Raw genomic sequence first — 17,832 nt, forward strand, 5'->3', positions numbered from 1 at the left:
AGTTGATCACATTTTCAACAGGGCCGTTGTCATTTAAATATGTTAGATTTTGATAGTCATCCATAGAATCAAGTATTGTAAAAAATTTACATCAGCATATACGCTACTTGACTATACTTTTTCTTTGCAAATTGCATCTCTCATATTTTTAACACGTTTGAATATTAAAATGTTAGCTTTAAAGTTTCGCTTCTCAAACTTAATAAAAGTATAATTTTGAGAAAAATATTTTAATTTTATGGAATTTGAAATATTTGATTCAATTTCGAATTCTTTTTCTAGAAAATAAAATAGCTGAAAAATCTATTTCTTTACTTGATAATGTAACAATTTCTGACATAATACTAAAGTCAGGGTCACGATTTGAAGTTACAAATATATTGCAAGATTTTAATAACAAAGTATGTTTTTACATTTTCTCGATAAAAATAATCCACGAATTATTTATTGAATTATACTTAATTGTTTTTAATACAATTGAATAAAGATTTTAACATCAAAGATTGTTAGATGTATAACCAAATTTCTTTAATCATTTGATAGTAACCGTTACAATTTGGATAGCTATTTGTATATGTAGCACTCAGATCTCGTAGCACTAAAGATGGTCGCCAATACAATTACTATGTTACCCTGTATAATGTTTTTCTCTTAGTGTACATTATATTAGGGTAATAGTTTAAAGTGGACTTCTCAAATTGTTGTCATTCCGTTGCTTTCGAAATTAAAATAATAAATACGTATTTCTTTGTTTTTTCAAAACTAATATTAAGTACGTGCTAAGGAATCTGAAACCAAGGAGTTCAAGGGTCATCGTAGATAAACTTTTTTGTTCTTCTAGCTACCTGTGTTAGAAAAGTAATCGACTTATAGAATCTCTGATATCAGTATTAAGAAAAGAATTTGAAATCAAGAATATACTAATGTTTAGTAATAAAATGAAACTTAATTAATTAAATTAATTAGTAGAAATTTCATATATTCTGCTCCTCTATTTGGATTGACTATTTTGAATTTTTGAAATCTAACTGCAGATTTGTAATGTGCAACCCAAAAGCAATAAATAACATAATTGTAAGTAAAACTTTATAAATAACACAGGCACACAAAAAAATAAAAATGTCAAAACCCAGAGGTTACACCCCCCTTTCCCCATGTTTTTGGGGTCGCTGAAACCGAATATGACCATGAAAATTTTTTTTCATCGGCCATTTTCCCGCTACCACTCCCTTACACCTGCTCCCGGGGGTTGGAATTTCAGTTTTAAAAAAAGTGGAGTAGGGTGTCTATTCCTATGTTTTTTGGGTCGCTAAAACCAAAAAAGACTACCAAAAACAAATTATTCCCTCCATTAACCCCCTACAACCCCCTTAACACCCGAAAGGTGGGGGGTCGAAATTCGAATTTTCACGAAAAGTCGATTACGATGTCTAAACCTACGTTTTTTGGGTCGCTGAAACCAAAAAAGATTCCCTAAATCAAATCCTTTCCACCCCGATCCCCTACAACCCCCTGTAATAATTTTTTTCAAATAAAACGAACCGATTTTTGGGAGATTGAAAATTAAATATTAATTATCAAAAATTATTGCAGGGGGTTGTAGGATGTCGAGGGTGGAAAGAATTTGATTTTGGTAGTCTTTTTTGGTTTCGGCGACCCAAAAAACGTAGGTTTAGACACCGTAATCGACTTTTCGTGAAAATTCGAATTTCGACCCCCCACCTTTCGGGTGTTAAGGGGGTTGTAGGGGATTAAGGGAGGGAAGAATTTGTTTTTGGTAGTCTTTTTTGGTTTTAGCGACCCAAAAAACATAGGAATAGACACCCTACTCCACTTTTTTTTAAACTGAAATTCCAACCCCCGGGAGCAGGTGTAAGGGGGTGGTAGCGGGAAAATGGCCGATGAAATAAATTTGCATGGTCTTATTCGGTTTCAGCGACCCCAAAAACATGGGGATAGGGGGGTGTGACCTCTGGGTTTTGACTTTTTTATTTTTTTGTGTGCCTGTGTTATAATTAACTATGTTACTAGTTGGACATTTCTGAACTGAAATAGAGAATTCCTACCCAAAAATACGTATTTCATTTTTCACTATTGAAACAAACTATGTATTGTGAAATAAAATGAGAGGGTGGAATGATAAAAATTCGAAAAGTCCACTTTTTACGACCACCCTTAGTATATATATGTGACCTGGAATGTTGGGACCTTACGTCCAAAATCAAGTTTTCGAGAAAAACGTTCTTAAAGTTAACAAACCGATATTGCGTCCATCTTTGAAGCGCAATTATAAAAAAACTAATAAAGCTAGAGGTGTGGGATTTATTGTGTTGAAAAGAGCAGATCGTTTTCTATAAGAATCACTAAAAAACTGAAAATCGATTTTTTTGACCTAAGGTCCCTTTTAACATTCCAGGTCACATATAATGAATTTATTTATTATGAATTGCGTTTTTTATTTCCTGGCTCAAACAAAAATTAGAAAAATTTGTGAATTGTTTTGATTAAACGATATGTTATGATTTTAGAAAAATTTATTTGAAAAAAAGTACTGACAAATAAATTTTATTGGCAGGTTGTACTGTAACACATAATTCTCTTATTTAATTTTTAACCGTGGGACAATGGGAGTAAATAAAAAATTTACTATTGAACACAAAAAATTTATAAAAAGCATTGCAATTTGTATTTTAAATAACGGTCAAGTTATTTGTAAAATGGGGAGACAATCTAACATTGTTAAATTGTAGTTACTGTTTTAAAATATAATATATTTTGATAAAATATGTAAATATTTAACGATTCCATTTTTAAATAATCAATTTTTCAAAATATTTTTAACTTATAAATCTCATTGTTTCTCTTCGGTAGTCCTGAAAATTTTAAAAGTTAACAATAATAAGCCGAATCCTTCGAAGCACCTTAAGTTCTATACATTATAAGTCTGACGTCCTGCGTCAAGAAAATGGAGAAACAAAAAATTCTAATACTCAAAGATTTACTTAACTAGAGAGGACAGATTAGTTGATCAATTATAACTACTATATGTAAAACGCTGTTCAATATACTCCACACGAATTTAATTTTCTATTTATTTGCTCGCTACTTCGTTATTCTTATCTCTATGAACACATGAAATCACTGCCAAATGAACCAATTTAGACACATTGAATAAGGCACTAGAACTTTCCAAGAAGAAATAAAAACGAATAGTTATTTTTAAATGTAAACATAAGTAAACAGTAATAAATTTACTTTATAAATTTTTGTTAAAAGCAGGTCATTTATGTTTAACTAATGTTATTTCGAAATAATATTTAATATCTCACTAATAACCTGAATAGCACAACATTAAACCACAATTTTGCGTCAATATTGTATGTCAATATAACAAATATTGCCCGGCACTGTTGAGGTACATCTTCTACATTGATTATGTCCGACCTGTGGAAATATTGAGGCAGCATTGCCTAGAAATATTATAAAATGTTATATTACATAATGTTATAATATATTTTATAGTGTTGCGAGTCAATGTTTCCTCAAAATTTCCGCAAGACGGACATAATTAATTTTTAAGCAATGTTGACACAAAATTGTATTTAAATGTTGTGCTATTTGGGAATAACTTTAGCTAACTTTGTGAGGCGATTTTTGGCAGATCACTAGAATCTATTACTATAAATATATAAGGCAAAACTCGGTGGAAAAACTTGTTGGTCCCATTAGAAGTGTAAATAAATAACTTATACTTTTTTGTTTATACATAACACTATTTACAGAAAATTCATAGGAAGAATGAAAGAGAAAGATAAATAGAAAAAATAAACAGAGAAAATTATCTTATTTTCTCCAAATTATCCTCTTTGGCCCAAATTTATAACCATTTTTATCTACATATATTTTCATTTTACTGCGTCAAAAATATTATATATTTTAGGCCTAACCCAATGGACAAAAAAAATATTTACGTTAGAGTAACGTTCCTATTTAATGTTTTCCAAATAACCATTTTAGAAACGTTTCATGATCTAAAACCGTTTTTAGAACATGAAACGTTAATAGTACGTTATTGGGCAGACATGAAACGTTTTAAAATGTTTCAGAAACGTTTCTTGAACGTAAATATTTTTTTGTCCAATTGGAACATATATTATTTTTTTATTATTTGCAGTGTATAGTTTTTGTCGGAAGGCATTTATAATCTTAATATCATGATGAATAATGGGGCAATTAATTCTAGATCAAATAAATTAAATATACCATACTAAAAGCAAGTAATATTTGTTATTTACTTAAAGCTTGTCCGTAATGTTGTGATTTTCATGAAATCCTAATGGGCTATATATATCTTTAAATATATATATACTGTGCATAATTCCAGTAAAATCTTGTACGAACGACACTTCAATTTAGAAGCACATTTTTGGTGCTAAAATTTCGATCTTAGATTATTTAAATAATATATAATCTAACACTCATTAATCACACCAAAAATTAAATTATGCTTTGGAAGTCACATTTCTCCAATAAGTATTGTTATATAAAAAACATTTTATGTATTAAGGAAATCTCGGAATGTCGAAAAAAAATACAATGCACAAAATTCTAGGACTCTAGGGAGATTTTTAATATGCAGAACTCCGGGATTAGATTCATTCTTCGGTAATGATTTTCGAGAAATTCTTTCCAAGTCAGAACGATCATAGGTTATGTTTCTCAAATTTCTCTAAGAAGTGTATACAATTATAATTACAGTTTATAACTAATAAGTACCTATATTTAATTATATTGATTAATACCTATCTTTAATATTTTTTAATTATCTATTAATTATATTTATTATATTTGGTTACATTTCAAGAAGAATTTGACGAAAAATAAAATCGATGTTTTTGGATGCTCTCTGGTGATTGGCACTAAAAAATTTTTATTCACTTTTAAAAGGAGACGAAAAGTAATCTGTGATCGGTTTGAAACTTAAAGAATTTCCTTGGTACCCATACCGGGAATTCTCAGGAAAACCAAGTAAAAAAGTCTGCAGAGTGTCTACAAATTTTTTGCGGACCTTCGGCGGACACTTACAAATTTAGGAATAACAGTTTTTTATATTGAAAGTAAGTAGGAAATTCGATCCGTGGAAGGTATCCGTGGTTTACCTTCCACGGATCGAATTTCCTACTTACTTTCAATATAAAAAATTTCGGAAGGGAATATTATCATTATACTATAACAGTTTTTTATATTTTTTGAACCACCAGGCATTCTGTAGGCAAAAGTTCGTTGAAGGTTCGTGGAAAGTTTGCAGACATTCTATTGACTTTTTTACTTTGGAAACTGCTACAGGAGTCACTACACAAAAATTTTCAAAAATATTTACACTACCGTCGGAAATTATCAGTAAAGCTCCACGCGCATAGTTCAAAAACTTATATATAGCTGCCATCCTTCAATTCTCATCTTCAATTTAACACCAAAAAAGTTTCAAAAAATCTTATATGGTTCGCGAGATATCATTATATTTTCAGTCAAAAACAGTATAAAATTGACTAATTCAATGCATTTGTCTAAAAATATGGTCTGACATTTACAATGAAATCTCACTTTTCTGGTGTTAAATGAAAGATGAGACTTGTAGGATGACACCTATATAAGTTTAAAATTATATTTGCAAATTTTAAAAATGTGACAAAATTAAAAATAAATAAAAAATTGTCAAAAATATTTTAATTTTTTATTTGTTTTTAAAATTTGTCGATTGCTAAAATCTTTGTGAAATTTATTAAAGTTTCCAATTGTATATCATTTAACGTAGAATATTATAACAGGGTTGCCCCAGGTCAGGAAAAGGTCAGAAATTTTTATTAAAAGTACTGGAAAAAATTAAATTTTTAGAATTCATAAGAAAATTCTGAACTTTTGTGTTATTTTTTATTGCCTCGTAAACTATAAAATTACCAAGAAACCTTTAATTTTTTCTATTTTTGACAATAATTTCTAACTAATTAACTTCATTCATAAATAGATGAACTTGAAAAGGTATTAATTTGAAATTTTATAAAACGTCAATTTTGAATGAATTTAATTAGAAATTTTAAAGAACTTAGATTCTTGAAAAATTGTAATATTTCAAATTTATCTGAAATTAGTTATATATAATTATATTTAAAAAAATATATATCTCATTAATTATTAAAAATAATGGATTTATAGAAGAATTTTAGTTAAAAACAATAAAAAAATTTGCATTCTGGAGAAGTTACAAATGATTGTAAAAATTCAATTATGTTCAAAAGTTTAAAAAAGTTCTCGACAATATTTCAATTATCTTTATAAATAATTAAATTCTTCTCCGAAATTCAATTATTTCCAAAAAATTTAATACATTTCTTGGCAAAATTTCAATTATTTTCAAAAATTTTCCTTAATTTAATGATTTTTAATAGGAACTATTTTAATAAAATTTTCCAAAAGAATTCAATTATTTAAAACAAATTTTGATAAAATTTCACGAAAACATTTAATTATTTTCAAAAATAATAAAAATATCATAGGAATTCAATTATTTACAATGAATTCAATTATTTTCAAATTTGTTAGAAATTTCTTCGTAATAATTCTATTATTTTCATAAACTATGCAATTTTTTACACAGATTCATTTATTTTCGGAAATAATAAAATTTTTTTCAGGAGTTCAATTATTCTTAATTCAATTTTAATCAAATTCCTCCAAAAAATGTAATTATTCTTAAAAATTTTATTAAAATTCGTAGAAAGAATAAAACTCTTTATAAAACTTTATAAAACTCTTTATGCGAATTCAATTTTGAGAAACATTCAATTATTCAATAAATGATGTATTTACTTTTATACTTAATTGATTGTAAAATAATAAAATAAATAAATAATTGGATTTTCGTAGAATTTTCTAATAAATATTGATTAAAAAATGGATTTCAGTTAAAATTTTAGATAATAATTCAACATTAAAAGCATTACAGCGTAAATTTTTAGAAATAATTTAATTTTGTAAAGGTTTTAAATTAAAATCTTTGAAAATTTGAATTTTTCATACTTTTATATAACAATTCTGCAGAATTAATTTTTTTTAAAAAAGTTTAACTGAATTTAAAAAAAAAAATATTTCATGCTTTTATTTTCTAATATATAATTAATTGAAGAATTTTCGAATAAACAAAATTTTGTGTAAAATTGAATAGTAAATAAATGGGTTTGGAAATGATTAAAAATAATTGATTTAAAGAAAAATTTTTGTTAAAAATTCTAAAAAATAATAATTGAATTAAATTGATGAAAATAATTTTGAAGAAGTTACAGTAATATTATTCTTTTATAATATAAAATAATGAACATTTTGAAAATCTTAATTCCTATAGAAAAATAATAATGTTTAAATATTTATTTAAAAAAAGAAGTTATTGTTATTTTCAAATAATTTTACAATTAGAGAAATTCATAAATAAATGTAGTAGAACATTGTTTTTAGTATTTAATAATTTTTAGCTAGTAAATCAGAATATTCTTTGGGGTCAGGGAGAAAGACAAAATTTTGTCTGGAAATCAGGGAAAAGTCAGGGAAATACAAAATTAAATTTTTGTATCAACCCTGTATAAGCTTTCAAACGGTGCATTTGTTTATTTTTTGACATCTGTATTTACAAAAAAAATCGTGATTTAAAGATTGCTATATTTTTGGGCCGTGCGCTTGCAGCAGTACCGTTAATTTCCGACGGTAGTATACACGTGAGAAATAAATTTGCTGTATTCAAAATTTAAAAAGTGAAACATCTAGTAAAAGAAAATTTTATACATAAAAAATTTGACAATTTCATTGTCTTAAAATTTATTTGTTCCATTTAATTTTAATAGTGAAATATTAGTTTCAAAAGCTTTTCTTTTAAATGAAAAAATTATGGATTTCCCTAACAGCAACGGATATTTGACGACATCCTATAAACTTTTAGGCATACCCGAAAATTAGGATATTCCTATGATATCGGTAGGATATCCACGAAAATTTCTGGAACATCCCATGAATATCTTAATTTCCACGAAATAGTGCAGTGGTAATTCCTAGAACATTCATAGGATATTTAAATAACCGGATGCTGTGAGAGCTGTTATTGTCAGTATTTACGCTTATTTAAGGGGAGGTTCCCATCGCGGGAGTCAAAAAAATTGATTTCTTTTTTATTGTATTTTTTGAAAGCTATATATATGTAGAATATGTGTGTATACCGATTTTTTGATCCGAAGAATATTTTCGATTTTATAGAGTCTTGAACTAACCGACGTCCCGAGCACTAAGTAACAAATGTCAGGCAAATCACATCAATTTTTAAAAATTTTGCAAATCTGACCTCAGAATCGTAAAGAGAGACCCTAAATACCTATAGATATTTATCATATACGCAAATTGAACAAAGAATTGCAAAGAATACAATTATTGCACAAAAATGTTTTTCAAGCTAAACGCGTTTTTCTCGAAACAAGATTTTTTAAACTGGTGGGCATCGTAGCGTCTAAACTATTTAATCAATCAACTTCGGGTTTGTGGTTTATTAAAGGTAACTAAATTCTACAGGGGTTATACCTATAATATGATAAAATTGTTAACAATACAGATTTTTACAAGAGGTCAAATATGGAAAAATAATGCAAAAACGCAGTTTTTTTAAAAATGTGTCCGCCATTTTGTCATTTTGTTAACTTTTTAACTATTTTATAGGTATAACCTATTCTTTAGGATGTCATCTTTATAAAAAATTTTGAGTTTCTGTTTTAGACTAAAAATTGACCAGTGTAGAATGCCCACCGTTTTCCTTATTTAAAAAAACATTATTTTCTAGATGCGCCATATTGGCCGCCATTTTGCATTTTTTTGAAAATGAAATATATGTTGTAAAAGTTCAAGAATGTATCTTTATTTAGAAAAAAAACTAAATCGCTAAGTCATAGCCGTTCTTTGCAAAAAATTGTCAAAGTTTGTGTTTATTTTGGCCTCTGCAATGAGAACCTCCCCTTAATTAAAAACATAACTCTTACCGTCTTATAAAACATAAATTTTATCAATTGTATATTATTATATAATTGTATAAGTTTAACATGTATCGGTGTTTATTGAGGCATAATGCATAATTTGTACTTTAATGAGTCAAATAAGATTCAGGAATTCCGAGATTTTCTTAAACCATATTATTTTCAACTTTGTCGTTAATCGTGCAGATTTTTACTGAGTAACAAATTATTGTGAGGACCTGAAAGATGCCTAATGAGCTCCTGTAAGCTATCAAAGCTTAAAGAACAGAAGCAACAGGTAAAAGTGTTATCAGGAGCTGCAATAACACCTCTATGCACCGAACAAAGATGTTTAAGCAAATGAGCTTTCTGCTTAAACATAGCCACACATAATCTACACGCAAATGGTTTTTCGCCTGTATGTACTCTCAAGTGAGTTTTAAGATTCCATGACATGCCAAATTGCTTTCCACAATAGCTGCAACGGTACTCGCGAACTGGTGTGGTTTTTGGTGGATCGTCTGTAGCTGGAGGAGGTGGTACTCTGGCAGGAGGGAGACTCCAGGCACCCCAAGATGGTTCCAAATTTGCTCCAGAAGCTGGATCTGCTGATGGAGGTCGATGAGATGCACTTGGAGGTGTAACTGATCTGTCCTGCTAAAAGAGAATTATGTTACTTGAGAAAAACATTTAGAAATCAAATGTTTGTTGAAATTATCAAACAAAAGCCTGTAAAAGAGATATATCTAATGTTTGAAGTATCAGTAGATCCACCTTGGTATAAATCTTGACTAAAATGAAAAAAATCGGAGACCCTTTTTGAGAATCGTCGTTTTATATTTCTATATTTTAATACAAGGATATATATCTAGTTTCTGACAAGTAGAGATTGCAACGATAGCGAGAGAATTTTTTTTTAAAAGAGTGGTAAAAAGCAACAGTTGTTAAAAATAAATATTTATAAAAAGGGTTATAATTATTATTATCTATTCTATTCATGATAAAAAGACGATCTTGCGACAGATTTACTCGAAGTTAAGTCTACTTTAATTTACCTCATAAGTCATATATACCTTAGATGAACAGGAAACTATTTACTTAGCAAAAGAGCAATTCCATAGTAAGTGATCATGGAAATTTCCTTCTTGTATGGGGTAAGATGAAACTGTGCTTTATTGTTCTCTTGAATGCAACTAAAAACTTTTTGAAAAAAATGTATTCGATACTTTGTTGATATTAAAGAAAAATTTTTGATTTTTGAAAAAACTTCCATTTTCTTATAGTTAATTTTTTTTGTGGCAATAGTTCATACCTACCTCTAGCTGCCCAGTGAGTTTCAAAATGGGATTTGCATAACTTTCTGAGAAATAAATAAAAATGCACAATGCTGTGGGTTTCTAAAATTTCTAACTTATTTACAGGAAGCAAACGAGCATCTGTAGCAAGATCTTAAAATTGAGCCATATTTGCATTATACAAAACTAAAAATTTGTGCCACAGCATTATACATTTTTACTTATTTCTCAGAAAGTTATGCAGATCCCCTTTTGAAATTCACAGAGTAATTAGAGGTAAGTATATATACTACCACCACCACAAAAAAAATTAACAAAAAGAAAGCTGGAGTTTTTTAAAAAATCAAAATTCTTTTCTTTAATATCAACAAAGTATCGAATACATTTTTGTTCTAAAAGTTTTCAGTGGAAAGTGTATTTTTTATAGACACCCGAGTCGAACTTTTAGACCTGCTTACCTCCTGGTAAGTATAATTTAATCCTAACCTGCACCTAACAAACCCTTGGTGTTTTTTTCCTCCTGCGTAAGTTCTATTTAACTCTGGCAACTCCTTTTTAAGGTAGTACGCTCGCGACAGTCACTCTCAAAAGTAAATTTTAATAAAATGCTATAGTATGGTGCAGTTACTGTAGCATATTTTTGCTTGGACTGTACTGAATACATAGTCAGCCCTATGTACAGACACACTCACACACAAGTATACTAGTCAGATTAGAATATTATATTATATTATATCTTTTAACTGAAACGGTTAATATTGTTAAATCTTTTTGTTATAAATTTCTCAAACATTCATTTATAATATATTAGTTTTTTAAAACAATCTATAGAAAATTTTAAAAGTTATTAGAAGAAATGTGCCGTTTACATGCACTTTTCATAGGTTAACCATGTTAAATAACAAACTTTGAACTTAAATATCTTGTTTTAGAAACGGTCAATTTTTTTAATATTTTGCAAATACATAGATCTTGTTATTAACTATTCTGATTTCAAATTTCATGAAATTCTATAGAAAAGTGCGATCACGAGCGTACTACCTTGGCCGTTTTCGGCACTCGCCCCGGGTTAACTCCCGGTTAACGGTGATTGGTTAGATCCAACAGAATGTTGTTGATGATTGGATAATTGTTAACTCGGGGTTAACCCTGGGTGAATGCCGAAAACAGCCAATAAGTCCTAATTTAACCTTAAACCCTGTATTGCTTCTACAATACATATTCTTACAATAGCAAATGTTACGCGCGGAACGAGATATACAACTTATTATTGTTATGCAAATTACAAAATTTTTATTTTAAAAATTTCACGAAAGAATTCAATTATTTTCTAAAATTTTAATAAATCCTTCGAAAAAACTCAATTATTTTTATAAATAGTAAAATACTTCGCAAGAATTCAATTAATTTTATAAATAGTAAAATTCTTTGCAGGAATTCAATTATTTTCAAAACAATTTTAATTGAATTCCTTAGATGAATTCAAATATTTTTAAATATTTTCATAAATTGCAATTAATTTTTTAAATTTTAATAAATTCTTCGAAACCTTTCAATTATTTTGATAAATACTAAAATTCTTCGCAAGAAATCAATTATTTTCAATACAATTTTAATAAAATTCTTCTTCATAAAATGCAATTGCTTTCGAAATTTTCAATTAAAATTATTAAAGAAACTCCATTAGTTTAAAAAAAATTCAAAGAAATTTTTCAAAAGAATTTAATTAGGATTTTTAAAAATATTAATAAAATTCTTCGCGAGAATTTAGTTATTTTTCTAAATAAAGAAATTCTTTGAAGGAATTCTATTATTATCAAATTTTTTGATAAAATTCTTTGCAACAATTCGAAGATTTTCAATACATTAATTTTAATATTGAAAATATTTGAAAAAAAAAAATTTTTTTAAAATTAACTGCGAATAGGTTACCGAAACATGTACTTTTTTATTATTAATTTATAAATATTATTTTTAACTGAAATGTTTTGACATTTTTTTTTAATAATAAAAATATTAATTTATGAATGTTTAAAGTAGGTTATTATTATTAAACAATTTATTTATTTGCTGTAGTGTATTAGTGTTAATAAATGCTTTATTGAATCACCAAAACCAATAACTCAACAAGTCACTGAAAATAAAGCGTCTGTGTTCAGTTAGGTTCCGTAGCATAGTGGTTAGGGCGTTAGTTTCGTAGTCCGTAGTTCCGTAGGTCGTAGGTTCAAGTCTCGCGTGCGTTAGATTTTATTTATTTCGTAGGTTTGCGTTTATTCCGATTTTTCTGTATTGTATAGTTATAAGTATGCAATTTAATGATTATATACACCGTTAAATAATTTAATTACCAAATATTTAATTTAAAAAATTTTTTTTATATATAAATGGATATGTATTAATCCTCACATATATACTAACATTATTTATGAATTCGCTATTAGTCACGATTAAATTAAAAAAAATTAAAAATCAGTAAATAATAATGCCATTTATATAGATGATTTTTTTCTTCCGTTGTTGAAGTTTGTAAATCCTTTTTTATTCGATTATCGGAAGAGTGATAAATGAAACAATGTTACATTAGTTGTGCACAACTAATGTACAACTAATGTAACATTGTTTCATTTATCACTCTTCCGATAATCGAATAAAAAAGGATTTACAAATAATGCCATTTATTAATAATTAAAGTTATTATAAAAATTAGTTAAAAATGATCTCAAATATGCTATGAGCAGTTTTTCCAGGGTTTTGGGAGAGGAAAGAATTCTGTAAGTAAGGGTCAAGCAGTATTTAATAAGGTTCTAGGAACACCTGCTTTCCTCCTTTTACCATCTAAATTTGTCGCTAACCAGGGGTTTGCAGGAGGTAATCAGAGTTAACTTGCAATGCAAATAAACTCTGCTTTCATCCTATTACATCCTTACAAACCCTCAGTTTTAAGGAGGTAAGCAGGTCTAAAAGTTCGACTCGGGCAATTTAAAAAAAAATCACCTCAATAGCTTTTTAAGAATAAAATTTTTTTTATATTAATTCTAGTTAAAATGGCACTTTTTGAGTAAATTAATCGGCTTTTTGAAATAAAAAAATAATTAGTAAATTGTTTATAAAAAATAAAGCTTACATCCAATTAAAAAATCCATATGTACTTCCAAAGTTTATAGTATTAAAAAAATTTATAAAATTGTATAATATAATTGTATAATTTAAAAAAATAAATTTCTCCACACTTTAATATGTATTTAATAAACCCTCGAAAAAGAAATCCTATTCCATTTTCTCAAAAGAAATCATCAAAGATAGGTCTCTTTTTCTGTCTCTAGAGTGGTGTTAACTCTTAGAGTTAAATTCCCCGAGGCCCGGTCACTCTGGGTTTAAAAAAAATTTAGTATAAACCAAATTTTAGGGTGAATTCCAATGTTAGAAGAAATCGTAAAATCGAAAGCAGAATTTAATAAATAGGAAAAGAGGTTGGAGGACAAAAGTTCTAAAGATTTTAATTTCCAAAGTTTCTTTTTCCGAAAGTTCCAAAACTTTTTTTTTCCAAATACCATAAGTTCCAAACCTTTTTTCCAAAGACCAAAAGTTCTAAAAGTTTTTTTCCAAAGATTAAAAGTTCCGTTCTTTAAAAGCGTCATTAAACCAATAATTTATCTGAAGATAAAAAATCCGATTCCATTTCTACAAAAATCTTTTATACAACATAACTTTTTCCTGGATGGTTCCAATATAAATTTTTTGAATCTTTAATGTTTTTTAAAATTTCTTTACTTTTTACACCCGCACAGCACCGCAACTTTCCTAAAAATTTAGTAAAGATTTACTTGAAAACTTTTTAATGAAAACTCTTTAATAAATTTTTAGGAAACTTTCGGTGCTGCTTGGGCATATATATTGGAAATTATATTGGAATTTTGGTAATTTGGCACTTTTTTATTTTTGAACTGTTTTTGTTAATGAAAATTTAATGTCTGAAATAATTCAAATAAAATCAGATTTTTATTAAAAGAGAATAATTTATGTTTTTATAACCCTATTATGGGGCCCGCCCTTGTTAATTTTCCCGGGGCCTGTCCCGGCTCTCCACGGCCCTATATATGGCAGACGATTTGGTAAATCTGTCATCGTATTCGCATTCAGTTGTACCGAAAATACGCAGAAGTATTTGAAATTTATATCCTGGTTTGTAGTAATATTCTTCTTCATTATTATCGAAGTTTTGTCTGTTTTTACCCCGAATTTCCAGTTTTTAGGGGTAAATAGAAACAGTCTCCTATTTTTAAGTAAAGTTTGCAAAATGAAAAATGAAACAAAAGGGAATAAAGGAGATAAAATATAATTATATTTTAGTTTAGACTTAGAAAATTTTTAATGAGTTTATTCTTTAATAACTATTGAATAAATTGTATATATGGGTCATTTCATTTAAATTTTCATAATCGTGCCCTTTGCCAATAAATACTTTTTGTTATAGTTTTTGGTAAAATTTGTTTTCCAATATCGTGAAATGCAATCTCTTTTAACATTTTTGCAACTTGAAAGCATGTAAAGATGCTATGTATAATAATGTTAGAACGAAATTAGTAGTACTTAATAGTCATGTAAAGTCACCACTTTTTCAAAAAATTAAAAAAATCACATGAGTTCTGGGTTCTTTAGCAATAGTCCTGTAGTTCTATAATAATTTTTTCAATAGTTCTGGCAATTGACAATAAAAAAAATAATATGAAAAAAATTAGGTGCTAATTTCGCGTAGCACTACAATTTTCGCCAAAAAGAGTTCTGACATGATATTTTGATAGAAAATCAAGAGTTCTAGAGTTCTCTCATTAAAAAATTAATAGTTCCGTAAAATACTAAAAACTACAGAACTTTGAAAAATTACAAAAAAAAACTTTTTCGCAAAAAATTAATTCTTTTTGAGTTCTAAGCAGAGTTCTGGTATCTGTAATAAGAGTTCTGCACATAATCCTAATAAAATTTTTTCTAAACTTAAAATACTAAAAACTACAGAACTTTGAAAAATTGCAAAAAAAAACTTATTTACAAAAGATTACTTTTTCAGAAGTTCTGAATAAATTTATAGTGCGAATAATAAAAGTTCCATAAGTAATTTTAACAAATTTTTCTTCTAAATTCAAAATCGCAAAAAGTGTTGAACTTTGAAAAATGCCAAATTTTGCAAAGTTTAATTTTTTATGTGTTCTACGTAGATTTTTGATATAAATAATTTGTTATATTTTAATTGTAGTAAATATAGCAATCTAAATTAAACAGTTGTTTTTTGCAGTGCGGTGTAAAATATTATATTTTTAATTAGTAAATTCATATTCTTCATATATTTTGGATTAACATCGTTTTCATCTGTTTGCACTGAGAAAAATTGCGTTTAACCGAGTGGTAGAAATAGCTCGGTTAAAAGAAAGTATTTAAAAATAAATGAGATATGGTTAAAAGAAACTAAGTTATACTGATTATCACAACCGAGCTGAGATGGTTAAAACACATCTGTTAAAAATAATCCTCCAAAGGATTGTCTTAACCAATCTGAAATGTGCATAATGGAAACAAACTTTCGTGGTTGTTGTTACCTATCTGTTTTTTGAATATAAACAATTACTATGCGATTAATATTAACCGAGTTTCATGTAATTACGTTCAGTTGTGAGATTTTAACCGAGTAAACATATCTAGGCGACATATCGTCAGTCACAGTCAGTCAGTCACTTCGTTTCGTCTTTTCCGGAGAGTCGTGTTGTTACAATTCTGGTTTCTACCGACGCGATACAAATTTTTATTGATTATGTTACAGCAGCCATCAAATATAGAATTCATCTACAATAGATACATAAAAATAAAAATGAAATGGAGAATATTAAACGCATTAAACCTTACATCCCCGATGACATATTACACGATGCACGTTAAAGAGGTTAAAAGTATTTTATTCTATTTGAAAGAGATTTGTTTGATTATAAAAAAGAATTTTAATTTACAGAAAATTTTGGTTATCTTTAAATTAGAACATAATTTTTTAATCAAATAGATTTCTTTTCAATAAAAGAAAATAATTTTTATCAAGGGAATATTTTATTGATCAAAAAATATTTTAATCGAGTTGGGTGGTTTAAAATTAATTAATCGGTTTCTTTATTATAACAGAGCTAATTGACTACAATATTCAAGTTTATATTATTACTGTAGCCTTTTTAGGTGGCTACAGTAACCGAGTAAGTTAACTAACGTTTACCGAGCATTAATCATAAACTTTTAGTTACAGTAACAGAGAAAGAAGCTACCGTAACCGAGTAGTCTTAACTAGTTTCTACCGAAATTTTTAATCGTATTCGATCGGTTACTGCAAACAATTCACATTGCAAGTGCTATATTAGCAGCATCGCTCGGTTGTTTTTAACTAAAACTTGGTTATATTTAACCTTTTATTTTTCTCAGTGTGTTTTCACGTGTATTATCAAATTTAGCGTTAATTATTACGAAATGACTCATATTTATAGACAATGCGATTCACAAAGTATGGGTTTATAGAATTTTCCATTAGTAAATCGATAGCTTTGGAAGCAGTTAGAGAACATTGTTAAATTTCTTTATGAGTGCTGACTGCCTTGAAAAAATTTTTGTGCTGATTTTATTAAAAAGGATTAGAGGATAAGTGAATAGTTGATTAGTGGATTATTAATTGAACAAAACAATAAATTGTAAAACTACTTTCACGCATTGCCGATATTCATTAACAATTACTTAATGGAAGCTGAGTAATTTGAAGTTTCATTGGTTTTGTTATTTAAATTGATCAATCTATCAAACTTTAAATTCTCTTCTAATCAGGTGAGTATTGTATTTAAACAATATTATTTTTGTTTTCAAATTAGTTTTTTTGATAAATGTTTATTTAAGAACGTTCAAATAGTTGTCTTGTAATTTGAATTATTTTTTGGACTAATTTAATTCTATTACCTGTCTTTAGTTTCCAATAAATTTTATTTGTGTAAACAAATATTTATTTAAATTCAATAACTTGCATTATGGGGTTAAATAATTTTCATAAATGGTTAATCCATTATTTATTACTTTCAAATATTCAATTTATTTGGATAAAGAAATTTTTATTTCACTCAAGTAATTGTTTATTTAATATGATAAAATATAATACTTTGGTCCAGTAAATATTTACTTAGTTCAAATAAATATTTAATGGATAGTAAATTTAATAAAATAGTTTTTATTTGATTCAAATATGTTTTTTCAATGTGACAAAAATAGATTCAAATATTTATGTTTCTGCCTTTTATAACGTATTATAAAATAATAAATAATTTATAAAAAGTTATCTTTTATTTATTAGTTTTATTTAGTAAACCATTTTTATACTTCTGCACGAAATTTGCCATGCGTTTTGAGAGATTCGTATAGACTTTTATAATTAACAGGTGAGCATATATAAATATGTATACATATGTATTACTGTTTATTTTGAT

At 27.3% G+C, this 17,832-nt stretch overlaps 1 protein-coding gene across 3 annotated transcripts in view; it reads right to left on the minus strand.

Moving 5' to 3' along the window:
• Positions 1–8,995: 8,995 nt before the first annotated feature.
• The window catches only part of LOC122503875 (transcription factor Ken 1), a 163,120-nt gene continuing 154,283 nt past the window's right edge, over positions 8,996–17,832 (minus strand). For 2 of the 3 annotated variants that reach the window (XM_043614626.1, XM_043614624.1), the window contains one exon: positions 8,996–9,698. In XM_043614626.1, the coding sequence (XP_043470561.1) occupies positions 9,237–9,698 (462 nt within the window). In that variant the 3' untranslated portion in view covers positions 8,996–9,236. The remainder of the gene's footprint in view (positions 9,699–17,832) is intronic. The other variant, XM_043614625.1, reaches the window with a different exon arrangement.

The sequence above is a fragment of the Leptopilina heterotoma genome, unplaced genomic scaffold (assembly GCF_015476425.1).
Source record: "Leptopilina heterotoma isolate Lh14 unplaced genomic scaffold, ASM1547642v1 Lhet_271, whole genome shotgun sequence".
Lineage (NCBI taxonomy): Eukaryota > Metazoa > Arthropoda > Insecta > Hymenoptera > Figitidae > Leptopilina > Leptopilina heterotoma.